Consider the following 17961-nt stretch of genomic DNA (forward strand, 5'->3'; position numbering starts at 1 on the left):
TTCTCTCAGGACAAGACCCCTGTGGCTACTTTCAATGGCTCCATGGCCCGCTGTGGTGCCCCCGAGAGCCAGCGCAACCCACACTGAGACGATGGGTGAGAGACACACCCCCTGAGGTCCATGACTATAAGAAGGCGCCCGTGAGACCATGGAGCGATGGATATGTGCCAGTCCCCCTCCTGAAAAAACACTGTTTGGACACTGCGAAAGACGATGCTTCCCCAGAGAGGAACTTTATCGAGAGGAATAGGTCGTGGTTTAATCAGTTTGGGGAAGCCGCCCAAGCCAAGGAGCGAGCCTTTGAGAGCAGGCGCCATTTGCATAAGAACTTTGGTAGCTCGTGTTTGTTTTGAAAAAAAAAAAATCATGTAGGTGTGTGAAAAAAACTATTAAAGACAGAGATGGGCTAGGATCGTGTGTCAGTGTCTTGATGTCGTTGCCACGCGCTTACGAAGATCCCCAAGCACCCGGGGCCTTGGGCGGGGTCCAACCCTTTGCCCAAGCCCATAAATTGAAAACCCCGCAAGCGCAACGGATTCTCCAATCGGTGTTGAGTTATAACCTCCACAAACCCCGACGGACGCGGTTTCCCACTGCGCCCACGTTGGTCTTTGATCGAGACGAACAATGGCAAATGGATTTGGTCGACATGCAAAAACTCCGTCGATGGAATCAGGGGAACAACTATTTGTTGACGGTGATCGACGTCCTGTCCAAGTATGCCTGGGCCGTCCCCATCAAATCCAAAAGCGGCACGGACATGATCCGAGGGTTGGAAAGGATTCGTCGACAAGCCTCGCCGCGACGACCGCTCCGCGTGCAGACGGATCAAGGCAAAGAATTTTTAAATAAAAAAGTGCAAGCCTGGTTCAAGCAACAAGGGTGGCATCATTTTTACACGTTTGGGGATACCGTACCGTTATTTCACCGCCCACAATACGTTACGGTACGTGGACGTGTTACAACCCTTGATCCATACCTACAATCACACCCAGCATCGCAGTATTGGGCTGGCCCCGCATCAAGTCACCCCCAAAACGGTCCCGGACGTGTGGGACCGTCTCTACGGCTCGCGTTTGGAGCAAACGACCCCACCGCCCCAATGTCGAGTAGGGGATCGGGTGCGTCTCAATAAGAAACATCGTCCCTTCAAAAAAGGGTATTTGCCCGGGTGGACGGAAGAAGTGTTTGTGGTCACGCACGTTCGTCGTCATCCGATCGTCACGTATCGACTCAGTGAATGGGACGGTACGCCTATAAAAGGCACGTTTTACGAACCCGATGTTCAAAAAGTGCAAGTGTCGGACGACTCGTTATTTCGGGTCGAAAAAGTGTTGAAACGCCAAGGACGCCGGGTGTTGGTCCGGTGGAAAGGGTGGCCGGCCAAGTACGATAGTTGGATTCCCGCGCACCATGGTCCGCGTCAAAATCACGCCTCGAAAAAGAAAAAAGCGGGTGCGGTTTCTCGATGAGGTGCAGGCGGATTCCAGCCGACCGCGCGCCAGTTACACCCCCTCGCCCACCAGTGACGCCGACGTGCTGAAATTCATTCAGAAGAAAGCGGCCGAACAACGGCAAACCCAACCGTGGTGGGAAAAGTTGGCCAGTCCGACCAAGCAGCAATGGGCGTACGCCAATGCCTATCATCGAGCCGAAGCGTATGCCAAGAAACGAGGGGCCTTGCGGTCCCCCTCCAAGAAAAAACAACAACGCCGACGCGCGGGTCGTCATCCCCCGATGCGCAAGAAGAAACCCCCCAAGACCAAGACGTGCATGACCCTGATGGAATTGGCCCGGGCCTTTCCCAACATTGCCCAGCAAGTGTGTTTTCATCCCAAACAATCGACCTTCAATTCCGTGGTAGGACGCGTCCCTCGCAGCAAACAGAAAGTGGCCCAATGGCTATAAAAGGACCCTGCCCCTGGTCAGAGGGGACCACTCCTCCTCAGGATGAACGAGATTAAACGCCTGACGCTGGTCAGCGATCCCACCAACGAGTTTCCCAACAATGCCAACAACAGTTTCAAGGTGCGATTGCCCGAACGGCTGGTGTTACCGGGCGCGGGGTGGCATGCCTCCTTGATGTCCCTGACGGTCCCGGATCAAGGCCAGAGCAATGCCGTCATCGCCACGGATCCTCATACCAAAGTGCTCAAATTCAAAATGACGTATGTGATCCGCAAGTTTGTGCAAAACTCCTATCGACGGGTGGAAACCAAAACCGTGGACTGCGAAGTGGAATTGGAAGAGATCATGAATGCCAATCAAATCGTGGCGACGGGGAGTATGTTTTGGCAACGCGTGATGCAAGAAGTGAACAACAAAATCATGCACAATGTGATGAAAGAACAAATACAGCGTTTGGTCCTTGAACCCGACGAAAAACCGATTGTCAGTGCCATAAAAAACGCGATACCCCGACTGTCCTGGAAAAAAGGTGCCTTGGTGATTCAGGCTTTGTCCGCCGAGGATTTATTGAAAGTGGACAAAAGCGCCATCACAGATCTGTTCATCAACCTGGCCATTGCGCTCAAATTTGGGTTGGTGGTGGAAAAGACCCGTCGAAACAACACGACCGTGTATGAAATAGGGCCCAATCTGCAATACACGCTGCCGACAGTCTCCTACGGTTCGAGAACCCAACCCACTGGGTCCCAAAATCGCACGCCCTACGACTGGGAAGGCGAGCAGTACATGGGCGTCAATCCCATCTTAGTGTTCGGTAACACAGGTTCTGTTACCAATAATGATCCCTTCCATGTGGTGACCCATTCTGGTGTGAAGTTTGTGCAATTGTCCTTGATGGTGGAATGGAGGTTCAACAATCTCGATGTCTCCTTTGAAAAGATTGTGGGGACCCGCAAACGCACCGTCATGGTCTATTCGGATCTGGTGGAATCCACTGTGGTGGGCAGTGGCAAGTTTCCCCTGTTGCGGGAAGTGCAATTGTTGAGAACCGGCGATGGGGAAAGCACCGCGGAACCCCTGCACCATCAATGGATCAAAGTGCGAGGACAACAATTGGATATTTTGGAAGTGGAAATTGCCAGTACCAGTGGACCCCTGGCCATCTTACCCCCGGGCAAAACCTTGGTGACCATCGGTCTCAAACAGCTATAAAAAGCCACTCACGCCACGTGAGGGACCAAACAGCACCTCGACGTGAACCGACCCAATGCGAGGAGGCAGTTTAACGCGGTACCACACGCCTGTGGTCACCTCACAAGAAGGTCAGGGTTTGGCCGAAGACTTGATCAAACTGGCGGGACCCCTGATCGTGCAGCAAGCGCAAGCGGGACTGCAAGATATTCAACGAGGCAAGAGTGCCGCAGAGACGTGGGCGGATCGACGTGGGCAACTGAGCCGTGGGTTGAAACGGAAAGCCCCCGCCATGGTGTGGGCGGGCGGCAAACACCAAGCCAAAAAAACCTATAAAAGAGCGACCCAACGTATACGGGACATCTTTGGACGTTAAAAAATGGTACGCGTGGGTGGTTTTCTCAAAACGCAAAATCGCATTCGACGGCAACGGGCCCGTGGACGGTTCATCTCGCCGTACCAACTCGGGGGCACGATCTTTGGCAAGTCGATGACGGCGCGCTATCCCTTGATGTATACTTCCTCCCGCCTGACGGACCCCCTCTCCATGGAGAAGAGGATGCTTCAACAAGTTCGCCAGATGAAAGGGGGGGATCTCAGAAAAGTGTTATGGGCCAACCAAGCCAAAGCCAGGAGGCAACGTAGGCGAAAGGGTATAAAAAGGGGGGAACGTTGAACCCCAGGGACAGACCGCATCATGTCGCTCCAACTGTTTGACGTGCCCGATGTGGATTATCGGTACGAAGCCTCACGGGAGGTGGAGTTTCAACCCGCTTTGACGGGTATCCAGCCCATCACGTTCTCCATCCCGGGCTCCGACGATTATTACGATACCAATTCCCTCCGATTCAAAGTCAAAGTCCGTCTGACCAATCCAGCCGCGGGGTATACAGGCTTGGATGCAGGGCTGCTCATCTCCGATGGCAACGAATCGAGACACGTGTATTGCGTCAACAATTTTGGACACTCCATCTTTCGAGATATCACCCTGAGCATGAATGGGGTCCTCATGACGGAACAGAGCAACACCTACCATTACAGAGCCTACCTAGAAACCCTCCTGAACTACAACCGAGAAGAAGGCGCCACCAAGTTAGCCCCCCAAGGATGGGTCAATCAGCTCAATGTGGTGAATGTCATGGGAGCCACCGCCGCCAATTCGGATGTCCCCACGGATGCCGAGTGGAGTGGCAATACAGAATTGAGAGCCTTGACGAGCCGGTTGCTGACTGAACATTGGCACACCTTCCTCATCCGCCCCCATTTGCCACCCCTCAAGACAGGCAAATTATTGGTCCCCAATGTCCAGATGGACTTTGAACTCTTCCTCAACCCCAACACCATCTACTTGCTAGGTACCCCAACAAAGGCACCTTGGTGACGAAGAAATTTCCAGCCATTCACCCAGAAGACATCAAAGTCACCTTGCTGATGAGAAAAGTGACCTTGAATGCCAGCGTCTATGTCAGACTGCAGAAAGAAAGACAACTGGGCAAACAAATTGCCCGCTACCCCGTGGTGCGGAGCGAAATCCGCACCTTTTCCTTTGATGGACGAACCACCCAGTGGGAACAAGACAATGTGTTTGTGGGTCGATTTCCTGACCGAGTGATGGTCGGGTTATTGCATTCGGATGCCTTCAATGGAAACCTACAACGATACCCCTTTGCCTTTGAAAAATTTGGCGTCACCCAAATACGTCAGACCTTGAATGGAGAAGAATACCCTTACAGAACCCTGCAACTAACTGGAACAGAAGCCTATGAAGATCTCCTGGGGTACGATCGATTTCTACAAGCCATGGGTGCCTACAATGAAGATAAGATTCCCCTCCTGCTGCCTGGGGATTGGGGACAAGGCAAGAACTGCACGTTGTTCCTGTTCAACAATGTGCCCAGTGGAAAAGCCGATGATCCTCAGTATCGCAACCCCCGTCAATCGGGCAATGTGCGACTGATCATTGATTTTGCTGCCGCTGTCGGTCACAACATCACCGTGTTGGTCTGGAGCGAGTATGAAAACATGTATGAGATCAATCATATGGGAGGTATAAAGTACAACATCAACGGCTGAGAGAGTGTCAGAAGACAGAAGACACCGGTCATGGAGTTTGTGGCGCTCAGTGATAGGGTGTTGCGAGCGTTGGCCCTAGAAGATCCCACGTTGCGACGCGTGTTTCACGGGGTGTACCCCGCCGACCAGTTACCCCGTTCACCCCCCAAGAGTGTCCGTCAAACCTATATTGTCAACACGGATCCGGCGGGAGAGCCGGGACAACATTGGTTGGGCCTGTGGACGGAACAGAACAAGTGCGAGATCTTTGACAGTTATGGACTGCCCCTGCACGTGTACACCCACCCCGACCTGCACCAATGGTGGAGTCAATGGAAGCACCTGATCCGCAGTGACCAGACCTTGCAAGCCTTGGATAGTCAGATCTGTGGCCATTATGCGTTATTTTTCCTGAAAGCCCGTGCCCAAGGCCAGTCGTATCAAGACTTTTTGGGGCAATGGAGTTGCGACAATTTAGTGTTGAACGATCAGAAAGTGGCCGAGCAGTTGAAACGGGTGATTAAACAAGAAGTACAAGATGAAGTCGATGCCTGCCCAGAGGGAGGGCAAAAGAATGTGAGCCGCCAGGCCTTTATGCTTTGTAATCCTTGTGAGTGTTAAAATAAAAACACCATAAAACGAGATGTGCTGTGAAAGAGTGGTCATTTGAAATCTCATCATGATTACGCGAGGGGATGTCCAGCGGGTGATCGATGCCTTCATGTTAGAAGAAACCCTGTATTGGTGGTCCCACCCCATTGAACGGGTGAACACTGTCCAAGGGGTGGATGCCTGGGATGGGTATCATTGGTTGGTGGCCCGCCAACTGGCCCAAGACCAGGACTGGGTCGCTCTCAAACAGTACATGGACACCATGAAAGAAACGCATTTAAGGGAGACGATGGAACACCTGATTCAGTTCGAATCGCCACGCCTCTACCGCGAGTATTGGACGCTATGCCCAGACAGCGACGACGACAGCGCGCTTCCTCCCGACGACCCCGTTTTCGTCAAAACGGGCGTGGCATCATGAGCGTGTTGGCCAAAGCGGCCAAAATCGGATATAAATTGGGACGTAGCAAACGGTATAAACGTATGGGCGCTAAAGGGGCCACGGGTCATTATCGACGACTGCCTCGACCGTGGGAAGGATGATTCGACACCCCAGTAGTGTGATTATAGCTGGCCCGTCGGGCAGTGGCAAGAGTGAGTTAGTGGAACAATGGTTACGGGACCTGAACGTGTTTCAAGTCAAACCCCACAAGATCGTCTACGCGTACGACCGATGGCAACCCCGGTTTGATCGTATGCAAAAGAAGGAGGGAATTCAATTTCATCGCGGGTTACCGGACCCCCGTCATTTGACCCAATGGTTTGGCCGGACGCGTGGTGGCGTGCTGGTGTTGGACGATTTGATGGAAGAAGGGGGACAGGACAAACGCGTGTTGGATTTGTTCACCAAAGATTCCCATCATCGGAACATCACCGTCTTGTATTTGACGCAAGATTTATTCCCACCGGGTAAATTTTCCAAGACCATTAATCGCAACGCGCATTACATTGTGGCCTTCAAGAATCCCCGGGATCAAACGGGTATACGCACCATTTTACTGCAAGCCTTTCCCGACCGATGGCGTCAAGTCTTGCGCCTATTTAAACGCATCACGTCCCGTCCCTTTGGCTATTTGATGTTGGATGTGCATCCGGCGTCGGATGATCGGTACCGATTGTGGAGTCATTTAACGCGCCGAGAAGGCAAGGCGCAAGTCCATACCTTGCCCGTGGATGTTCCTGCCGTTCGAAAACGAGCTGCAACGAGAACTCGCCAGGGTCCGTCGGCAAAGAGAAGGCGGACAACAACGTGACTTATCGGTCCGCATGGACACGCCGACCTTCTCGCTCGCTGGCGTGGGTTCACCCACCGCCCCTCCCTTAGATCTCAGTAGCATGACGGACATGGTCGCGGAATTGACCCAACCCGTGGATCGAGCCCAATTGGATCAAGAGATTGAGGATTTTAATTTGACGTTCCCGATCAATGTGGACGATGCCTTGAATGCCTTTACGTTACCCCCCGTGGCAGGCACAGGCACTACCACCACGGCACCGCCACCACCACCCACTATCACCACCGCACCTACCACGACAGCCACCCAAACCCGTCCCACCACGTCCACCCGCACACGTCCCACGGCCACTACCACCACCAGCTCCAGACGACCCAGACCACGCCCTGTCACCACCGCCACGACCACCACGGCTCCCTCCCGCCCCTCCACCGCCCGACGCAGTGCTGGAGCCGGCACCAGGACCACCACTTCCACGGTGACGACCCCGACGGGTCGTCCCACCATCGCCGCCAAACAACCGCGACGACGTCCCCGCGTGCCCTCTCCACCGTCCCCCGATTCCTCCCCTCCGTCGGAGGACGAGGATGAAGATGATGATGACGATGATCGACGGCGAGGCTTAAGGCGACGGTTGGATTTGCTGAATGAAGATGCGCAAGAACGGGCTCGAGGGAGACGCATTCGCAATATCACGCATACCAATACGGTGACCACCGTGTATGAAGAGGGAGGCCGACCTTCGGTACGCCGCACGTCGACGCGAACTTCCAGCCCAAGTCCGCCCCCTGCACCACCCCGCCGAGGCCGTGGCCGGGGCCGTGGCCGGGCCCGTGGACGGGGTCGACGCCCGTGAACAAAAAGATATAAAACCAGGATCCTTCCTTCGACCGTCCCAAAACCATGTGTGGCCGATGTCGAAGCGGGATGGCCCCTAGACGCAAACGCAAACGCACCACGACCCGACGTCGATCCCCCGCCAAACGACGAAGGGGTCAAGTAGGGGGTGTCGGGCCCGGCCTGCCTCTCGGGATTCTCAAAGCTGGCTATGGGATCACCAAAGCCATAGGGGATCATCAAACCAAGCGTGCCATCGCTATTGCCGACAAACGCACACGAGAGTGGGAATCTGGCAAACGGAAACGCTATGCGGGGGAATCGTTTAATTGTTCCATTATGTGAAAAAAGTATAAAAGACAAGAGGCGTGTCTTCTGTTGGACAAACAAGGGATGATCATGCCTTGTGGTGGACGAAAACGACGCCGAAAGCAACGAGGGGGTATCCTCCCAATATTCCTCATCCCCGCTGCCATTGCTGCAGCCAAGGCGGCAGCGGCTGGAGCCGTGAGTGGTGCTGCGGCTTATGGCACTAAAAAAGCCATTCAAGCCGCGACGCGCAAGAAAAAAGTGGGCAAGATCAGTGCCGCGCAATGGGCGGCCAATAAACGACGGGTCCAGCGGATGTTAAGTCGAACGGGTTTGCCTCCGTTGCGGACGCTAGGGATGCTATAAAAGACACGCCAGGTGGGGAACAAGTCTCTATTGGAGGATGGTCCGTGGACCCAATGGACGCCGACATCGTTATGTCCCCCGACTACGACGCCGGCGACGTGGATTGCAACGTGGAGGCGTGCTCCCCATGCTGGCAGTGGCTCTCTCGCCTTGGGCGTTCAAGAAGAAACGTCGACGGACGCGTCCACGTTAGACGCGATCCAGTGCTCAAAAAACCCAAAAAAGCCGTGACGTTCACGTTGGAATGGGACCCCAACTATGATTCATTGTTATGCCATCAGTGTCGCACTCATATGCAATGCTATTATCATGGCGAATTGTGTGGTGCATGTGGAGCCCTTTTTACCATAAATAGACCTTGTTCGTTGCCTGAACTCAAGATTCAGCATGGCGTGGCGCATGGAACGTCAAGCTCCGTTCTTGAAAAGTGTCTTACAAGAAGCCAATCAGCATAAACGACAAGAATTGTTGCGGATGGCGAATGCGGATCAGATCAATGCCATCAGTGAATTGGTGATGAACACGCTCCGTGGCACCGTGCCCCGTTCTCGACATACCATCACGTTGCTCAAACCCCATGCCCAGAGTTTACGCGCTATGGCCAAACCCGCGCATTCGGTGAAACGACGGCGCGCTATCATGATGGCTCAAACAGGCGGCGCCCTCTGGTCTGAACTCTACCGATGTTATAAATGTTGCATGCGCTAGACAAGACACTTCAGTTGCATGATGGAACCCGAGATGGTGAGCACCACGGTGGACAACGCCCCTGCTTTTTTACAATTAAAAGAAAAGTATAAACAAGAATTGGTGGAAGATACTCGCTTGAGTAAAGCCGCGGATTTGGCGGCCAGACAACATGTGCTCCTGACCAGTGAGGTCCCCGATGCCTGGAAACGACCGCAACTCAAAGCCGTGAGCCGTCAATTACGCCATTGGACCAAAAAAGTGCGTCAACCCTTTGGAGCGCCAGCGGGGGGTGTGCGCGCCGCAGGGGCTACGACGCCCGGCGAGGATGATGATTTTGAGGCGGGGCCTATGCAAGCGTGGTTCACGCAGTTGGTCAAGGCCACCCAAGGTATAAAACAAGGGTCCACGCCGGCTGGACCCAGAAAACCACCTGTCCCGCCTAAACCGAACATCACCCCCAGTGCTAAAAAGAAACTCAAGTTTACGCCTCAAGTGAGCAGCGCGGAGTTGGCACACGAGTTGCCTTTTTCAGACACGCAGGGAGTAGAACCGTGGGATACCCCCCGTGAACGAGTGGACTCCATCAAGAAAGCGGTTGCGCGTGATATTCGTAAACGCACGACAGACTCTGCCAAAAAGAAAGCCGCCAGTATCGCCAAAAAGAAAGGCCTCAGTGTGGCCAAGAAAGCCTTGGATTGGAAATCGTGGAAAACCCCGTGATGGGCCGGAGACGTCGTGTGGCAGCTACCTCCCGTGCCCGACCGAGGCGACGACAACGACGATCGCAACGCGGGGGCAAGTTATTTGATGTGCAAAACCTCCTCAACAAGACGGGCATTGAATTTCATTGGCCCGGCTATCAGTATATGGGCCCTGGCACCCATTTGAAAAAACGTTTGGCCCGTGGGGATCCCGGCATCAACCGGTTAGACAGGATTGCGAAAGTGCATGACATAGACTATGATAAAGCCAAGACCTTGAAAGATAAATGGGTGGCGGATCGCAAGATGATTGCCAAGATTGATCAACTCCCTGGCCGCAAAACCCTGACGGAGCGTATTGTGAGACGCATTATGAAAACCAAACTGAGATTGGGCATGTAATTAGTGGAACACAGTCATCACAAGATAACAAGATTGAATGATATAATCACATGTTTTAATAAAACTCACATTGTTCTTACAAATACTGCTGCAATTGTTGTAACGCGTTTGAACGAGTCGATTGTACAGGGTCCTCTTCAGGCTCGGAGTCGGACCAGTCTAACGGCCACCACGGGAGGGGAAAAGGACGTTCCAAATGCTCAGCCAATCGTTGATTTTGTAGGGTCACCATCCGCTTCTGATATTTTTCTTTCTGCAACGCTCTCCACCCCTCCTCCCCTAAGGCTCGTCGTTTCTCGTCCTGGATTTGTCGCCGCCGCACATTCACGCGTTCTTTGTACGCCTCGAAGGTCCCCTCCTCCTTCATTTTCTGCACCCAGTTTTTTTGGGCTTGCGCGTTCCTGCGTTTCACTTCACTCCGTCGCTCCTCCGTCATGCCATAGTAGCGTCGCATGCCCTCCTGGGTCTTTTTGGCCTTGAAGGCCTCGTACTCCCCGTTCGCCTTCATCCGCGCCATACGTTCGTGGTAGCGTCGACGGTGAAGGGCTTTCACTTTCTCGATGCCGTTCACGGACGCATATTGTCGTTGCCGATAGAGTTTTTGGTGCAATTTATTGACCTCGGGGTCCCTCTTTTTTCGGCTCGATCTGGGTGTATCCATGGTTTAACTCCAGCAATCGGGCAGCACACACGTCTGCCAAGGCCCGTAACTTTCGGAATGGACTTTCCCTGTCTTGACGATCCCTGGTACGTCGGTCCCGCTGTTGTTGCACAATCTGTTCGCGGTGCCGGTGGTAATAGTCCCGATTCAGTTGACGTACTAGGTCCGGATTTTTCTTTCTGTAACGCAGACAGGCCAGTCGGTTAAACTCTCGGGCTCTCGCCGTCTGTTCGGGTGTCGGAGCTGGTTTAGGTGGTTTGGGTGGTTTCACCTTTTTCTGGGCCGCCCGCCGTTCACGTTTCTGCTGCAACAATCTCTCTTTGTTTTTCATGTACCACTCATGCTTCAACTGTTTCGCCTTCTCTGGATCCTTGTTGGGCATCTCGAACTCACACTGACGTCTGTTCTGAACGACAGACTTTATCTAGGGGGTTCTCCGCCAATCACCGATCTCGGTCCAGACCCAGAGGAGATGGAAGGAGTCTGTACCCATGGGGGGGACCACCCCTGATCTTCTTCTTGTCGATCAAACCCCCTCACCTGACTCTCACCTGAGCTTGGTCCACCAATCCCAGCGCAGGAGAGATCACGTGAGAAGGTCTATAAAAGTCCACGTCCAGCGCGGGAAAATTCAAATGGTTTTCCGCTGTCATGGCGGAGGCGTATCCTTTCAGTGACGATGACGAAGGGGATGCTCTGTTGGACCGCGCTTATGACCGTTGGGAACAGTTGGGAGGGGCTGCCGCCCGTGGCCCTCTCTTTCAATTCACCATGCAACCCATCGGTCGACGACGCCGCTGGCGTGATGTGGTGGAGCGGGCGCAATTCAATGCGCAATTACGGCAATTGCGGGATCCTGTCCCTGGGGATAACATTGGCATGGCTTTGACCGAAGCACTCCATCAAGCCATTGAAACGGAACTGGGCCGTGAGAAGCGACCTGCCCACCATTTTGTCAATTTTGCTATTACAGCGCATGGGTTCACCCATGCTTATCAAACAGCCAATTTTACCGTTGGGGTATTTTTTCAACGCACGGCACGATTGGATGAGATGTTAGCGACGTTAGCCGGCAAGTTGAACAGCAATGAAGCCTTCAACCCCGATCGCGGTTTCCAAGTGGATGTGGTGTTTGTCTCTATGCCTGGTCCAGGGTCTGGTCGACATAAACAACGCAATGTGGGACGTCTATGCCTGGATCGAGACAACAAGAAAAAGAAATGTATCATTCCCATCCGAAACAGAGATGCCCTATGCTGTGCTCGCGCTATCGTCACCATGCGTGCTCACTGCCATAAAGATCAAGGCGTGGATGGGTTTCGCGACTGGGACAATCTCAAACGGGGGCGTCCTGTGCAGTTACGTCAAGCCCAGGCCCTCCATCAGCAAGCGGGAGTCGCGGAGGGTCCCTGTGGTTTACCCGAGCTGCGTCAATTTCAACAGGCGTTGGGGCCTCAGTATCAATTGTTGGTGATGACCCGGATGAAACCCTTTTTTCTCATCTTTAAAGGCCCTGATGCCCCTCATCAGATTCGTTTATTGAAATCCAATGATCATTTTGATGGCTGTACGTCCTTTCCTGCGTTTGTCAACCGCTCCTATTATTGCCTGGACTGTGAACGGGGGTTCAACACCAACGATCGGACCCATCACACTTGTCAAGGGAGACGCTGCCGTGCTTGCAGTCGATTTGATTGTCCGGATTATGTGCGTGGCACCCGCCCCACGGAGTATTGCCCTTTATGTCACCGCAAGTCTTACGGCGACCATTGCCTTCGTCATCATGTGGTCAGCCAGCAATGTCAATCCATCAAAACCTGTCTCAAATGTCAGGCCCAGTACACGGTGGTTCCTGACCGACGTCACCAGTGTGGGTACGCCAAGTGTCCCGTGTGTCAAGAATGGGTGTCCATCCAATACCATAAGTGCTACATTCAACCCGTGGTCGAGAATGAGGAAGAAGAACCCACCGAGGAGGGGGGAGGTAGCATGGTGGCGCCACCCCCTCCCCTGTTTGTTTACGCCGATTTTGAAGCCATGCAGAATGCGGAAGGCGTGTTTGTGGCCAATTTGTTGTGTTATTCGTCCAGTGAAGAAACGACCATTCATGTGTTGGACGGGGAAGACTGTGCCCTACAATTTTTGCATGATTTGGATGAACTCACGAACCTCCCGGACACAGAGGGCGAGCGGGAGATTCTCGTGGTGTTTCACAATTTGAAAGGGTTTGACGGCATGTTTATTTTGCACGAACTGTACCAGCAACAACGCGAGGTGGTGGATCAACTGACGGTGGGCGCCAAAGTGTTGTCTTTCAGGAGCGGAGCTGTCAAATTCATTGACTCGTTGTGTTTCTTGCCCATGCCACTCGCCTCGTTTCCCAGCACCTTCAATTTGACCGAATTAAAGAAGGGATTTTTTCCGCATTTGTTCAATACCCCGGATCACCAACAGTACGTGGGCCGTATCCCCGATTTGGAATTTTACGATCCCGAGGGTATGATGGCCAAAAAGAAAGACGAACTGACGCGTTGGCATGCCGACCAAGTCCGTGGTAACGTGCGTTTTGATTTCCGTCAAGACATGATGGATTATTGCAAATCGGATGTGGCTCTGTTGAAAGCGGGGTGTGAAGCTTTTCAACAAGAATTTGAACGGCAGGCTGGCTTCAATCCCATGGCCAAATGCATCACCATCGCCAGTGCCTGCAATCTCTATTGGCGCAAGCATCATTTGACCCCCGATACCATTGCCGTCGAACCACTAAGGGGTTGGCGAGGCGCCCAAGTCAATCAATCCCTCAAGGCCCTACAATGGCTCTACTATCAGGAACATCTCCTTCCCAAGGAGGGAGCCAGTGCCGATCGCATTCGACATGTCCGGAATGGGGGCGAGCAGTTTGTCCGGACCCTCGTGAACGGTTATTTCGTCGATGGCTACGATCCTCTGACCCGCACTGTCTACGAATTTCATGGGTGTCTCTACCATGGCTGTCCCACTTGTTATCCCATGAGAAACGCCAAACATTATGCCACACCGGATCGAACCGTGGAGGAACTCTATCAAGCCACGCTCTCCAAACGCATGGCCCTGCTCCGAGCAGGTTACACGGTGATCGAAATGTGGGAATGTGAATGGGACAAAGTGGTGGACACGGATGAAGCCGTCCAACGTTTCCTGACGTCGTTTGATCTGGTCGCTCCCCTGGAACCCCGTGACGCCTTTTTTGGGGGACGCACCGGTGCGGTGGCTCTCCATGCCGTGGCTGAAGAGGGGGAGGAAATACGTTATGTGGATGTGACCTCCCTGTACCCGTGGGTGAATAAGAACTGCCCTTACCCTATCGGTCATCCCAAGATCATTACCCAACCCGCCGACCAGTCCCTGGAGTGCTATTTTGGTCTGGCCACGGTGGACATTCTGCCTCCGGCTGGCCTGTTCCACCCTGTCTTGCCTGTACGCTGTGGCCAAAAGCTCACCTTTCCTCTCTGCCGTGCCTGTGTCCAGACAGAGCAAGTCCAACCCATGTTGACCCGAACCCAGTATTGCCCTCATTCGGACGCGGATCGCACACTACGCGGGACCTGGTGCACCCCCGAACTGGTCAAAGCTGTGGAAAAGGGGTACACCCTGATTAAGATCCATGAAGTCTGGCATTTTCCCCCTGAGCAACGCCAAACGGGTCTTTTCGCCTCTTACGTCAACACCTGGCTAAAAATCAAACAAGAATCCACGGGGTGGCCCGGTTGGTGTCAGACCCTCGAGCAGAAACGAGAGTACATTCTTCGTTACCAGGAACGGGAGGGAATCCGCCTGGACATTGCCAGCATTGCCAAAAATCCTGGTCGCAAGGCCACGGCCAAGCTCATGCTGAACAGTTTCTGGGGCAAGTTTGGGGAGCGGATGAACAAACCCACGACTGTGACTGTCCAAAACCCCGCCCATTTGTTCAGCCTGATCTCCGATAAGGCTCTCGATCTCAGTACCCTCCGTCTCTGTACCGACGACATCCTGGAAGCCGTTTACACTAGTGTCCAAGACAATGCCGTCAAAGGCACCAAGACCAACATCTTTGTGGCGGCTTTCACCACGTGTCATGCTCGGCTCAAGCTCTACGAGTCCCTCGACACCCTTCAACAGCAAGTGCTTTACTATGATACCGACAGTGTGGTGTACAAGTGGCGTCCGGGTCAACCCTCTATCACCACGGGCGATTTTCTGGGGGATATGACGGATGAATTGGACGGAGACGTCATCACCGAGTTTGTTTCGGGGGGCGCCAAGAATTATGGGTACACGACCCGTGGAGGTAAAGTGGTGTGTAAGGTCCGCGGTTTCACCTTGAATGTTCGGGGGTCGGCCATTCTTAATTTTCACACCATGAAAGAGAACATTCTCTCGGAACTAGACTCGCCTCAGGACTCTCGCCGAAATTTGAACATTGTCACCCCTTATCATTTCACACGGGATCTAGAGAAGAAACAAATTCAAGTGGTTCCGCGCGTAAAGCAGTATGGGTTGGTGTTTGACAAGCGCGTCATCGATGTGTCTACTCGATCCAGCTTTCCCTATGGCTACGAGAGGATTGGGGATGAACTTGATCTTCTATTAGATTTGTAAGAAATAAAAAATGGGCGTGACGTCACTAGGACCTCACACACGTCCCGCTTGTACCTAGGCTCTACGCGGTACGGTCAATAAAACTATGCCAAGTATGTGGATCAACCTCTTGTGTGTGCGTGTTCTTTTCCCCATGGGGTCACGTGAATTGTATGCCCAAATATGGGACACTGTGACGTCAATTTGGTCACATGGGCTAAATGCTCGATTCTGATTGGTTAACACAAATTTCTGCTGCGCTGTGATTGGTTGGGACTTATTGTAGCCTCTATGACTACTCCGATCCATTGAGTTTTGGACCGAAATTTCCGGAAAATTTTGTTGAATGGATCGCGCCCAGTATATACGATTAAGCAGGAGGATGAATAATGATGAGGCTAGAGTGGTATTGCCCAAATTTGCGAAGGCAAAACATATTTTACAGTGTCAAAATAACAACTGGAAGAATTGCGAGGCGGTAATAATGGACCGAGTAATGTAGCCTCAAACAGACCATTTTTCAGTTGTTTAGTTAGTACCCTAGCCTTCAATTGAGTGCGAGGCCGAGGTTGGCCTTGTTTTGATACAAACCTTTTTTGTTTTCTCATGGAAATTATAGTTGAAAAATACAGGTTTGCATGCTGGAACAACATGGGCTCGAAAAAGTAGGCCACTCGCCCAAGACGCGCCATTTTCAAGCACAACATACGCAAGTAATTTGGAAACCTAAAAAAAGGAACCCTAAAAGCCAATTGGTTCGATATCATAACCGTGAAACAATAGGAAATAATCATAAATTAAAACTTGTTATTGTTTCTGCGACCCATTAGGAAACACCTTCCGAGCAGCTCCTACATACATCACTGAAAAATAATGGTTGCCGGGCGTGAAAATATTAAAGGGGGTAAAAATGTTTTGAAAATCACTTTTAAAATTGGCCTCGAACTTAAAAAGACCGGTATTTACGTATTTTCGAAATTAAAAAGATAGTTTTTATACTTCCCATAATCCCTTCTTTTTTTAGCAGAGGAACTGCGCGCACTAGGCTTGCACTACGTAACTCCATAACTAGAAGAAAATGGAAACCTATCGAAAAGAGGAAATTTATGAGGTCAGCGTACTCCGTCCGTCCCTACAGACTCTGGGGGAGAGGTAAAAAACTCAGTAGGGTAGGGATGGGAGTCCCAGACATATATGTCGCGTTTCGTTTTGGCGCAAAATTAACCATTTAGGGGTAACCAACGGATTTGCTGGATTAAAAATCTAGATTAAATTTTGTTGTGTTCAAAATTTTTCGAAATAAATTTCAAAAGCCTTACTTTTTAGTCACGGTTTTGGTCATACTCCAGCAACAATCCAGTCTCCCTCCCCGATTGGTCAAAATATGGACAGGTGAATTTATGCGTGAATATTTACTCAGCATCTCAAAATTTGTTTGTCGACAGACTGCTTGCCGACAACTGAAGCCTTTTTTATTCCAGTTAAGTTTTACATTGTAAAATCACCGTGTTCCTGTACTACTGCCACAAAATGAAAATACAACTCCCGTCACAAAATGAAATATAGCTGCTATCAGGATTCAATTTTCGGTTATTCGAAAGTGGTTTGTTTAAAGGCCCATTGCCAGCCTTGACGCAGCGCAATCTTTTGTTTTTGTTTTGAAATCGCGCTTTTGTAAATGGCGTGCTTTGATTGGTCTACACTTGTGCCAAGCTTTCTTGCAAAAAGACAAAATATTCAGCTGTAGTCGCGTCGGCGTCGTGTTTCTCCTTTATCACAGATCACCTGCAAAGTCAGTAAATGAGTATTGTGTCTTCGTGGAAGTGGATGAGACGTCAATTGTCATTTCCTGAAAGAACCGTGCTCAGCTCCGTCATAAGGGACTTTACGATCGGACTACGTGACGGCAGCGAAAATGTCGCTTCAAAAATGAATTTGCGTTCTTTTGGTCTTTATCGCGATTATTCCAGCTCACTTACTTTGTCAAATGTAGGCGAACGCTGCCGGAGTTGAATTTTTAAGAAACATATTCAAGTTTAAAAAGAGAATAAAATTTCGTCGTGGCTTGTTTTCGTTCTCCATAAAAAGTGAAATTAGGCAATTTCACGTCGTAGTTGTGCAAAAACGGCAAAGAAATTCATAGAAAAGTGCGATGTACGAGCAAAGTTGTTGTTTTGCCTACCGTACACCTATTGTTATTTTTGACGTTCTCGTTGCCGTCGCCTCGTGGGATCGTAAAGTCACTATTGCTTAGGGGGGAGCGCGACTCTGAAGATTCTGAAAATGACCCCATAGTACTGATTACTAAACTTACTAACAAATATGCAGTCGCCGCAATTGATGGCTCTTGGATTGACAAACAACAACAACAACAACAACAACAACAAAAATTGAACAA

The 17961-nt window shown here is 51.7% G+C and overlaps 1 protein-coding gene across 1 annotated transcript; it reads left to right on the plus strand.

The window, feature by feature from the left end:
* The first annotated feature begins 4530 nt into the window (after window positions 1-4530).
* Window positions 4531-5172, plus strand: LOC140922335 (uncharacterized protein F54H12.2-like). Its single transcript, XM_073372327.1, has one exon. The coding sequence runs from the start codon at window positions 4531-4533 to the stop codon at window positions 5170-5172; it is 642 nt and encodes a 213-aa protein (XP_073228428.1).
* Window positions 5173-17961: the final 12789 nt, after the last annotated feature.

Source organism: Porites lutea, chromosome 13, assembly GCF_958299795.1.
Source record: "Porites lutea chromosome 13, jaPorLute2.1, whole genome shotgun sequence".
Classification (NCBI taxonomy): Eukaryota; Metazoa; Cnidaria; class Anthozoa; order Scleractinia; family Poritidae; genus Porites; species Porites lutea.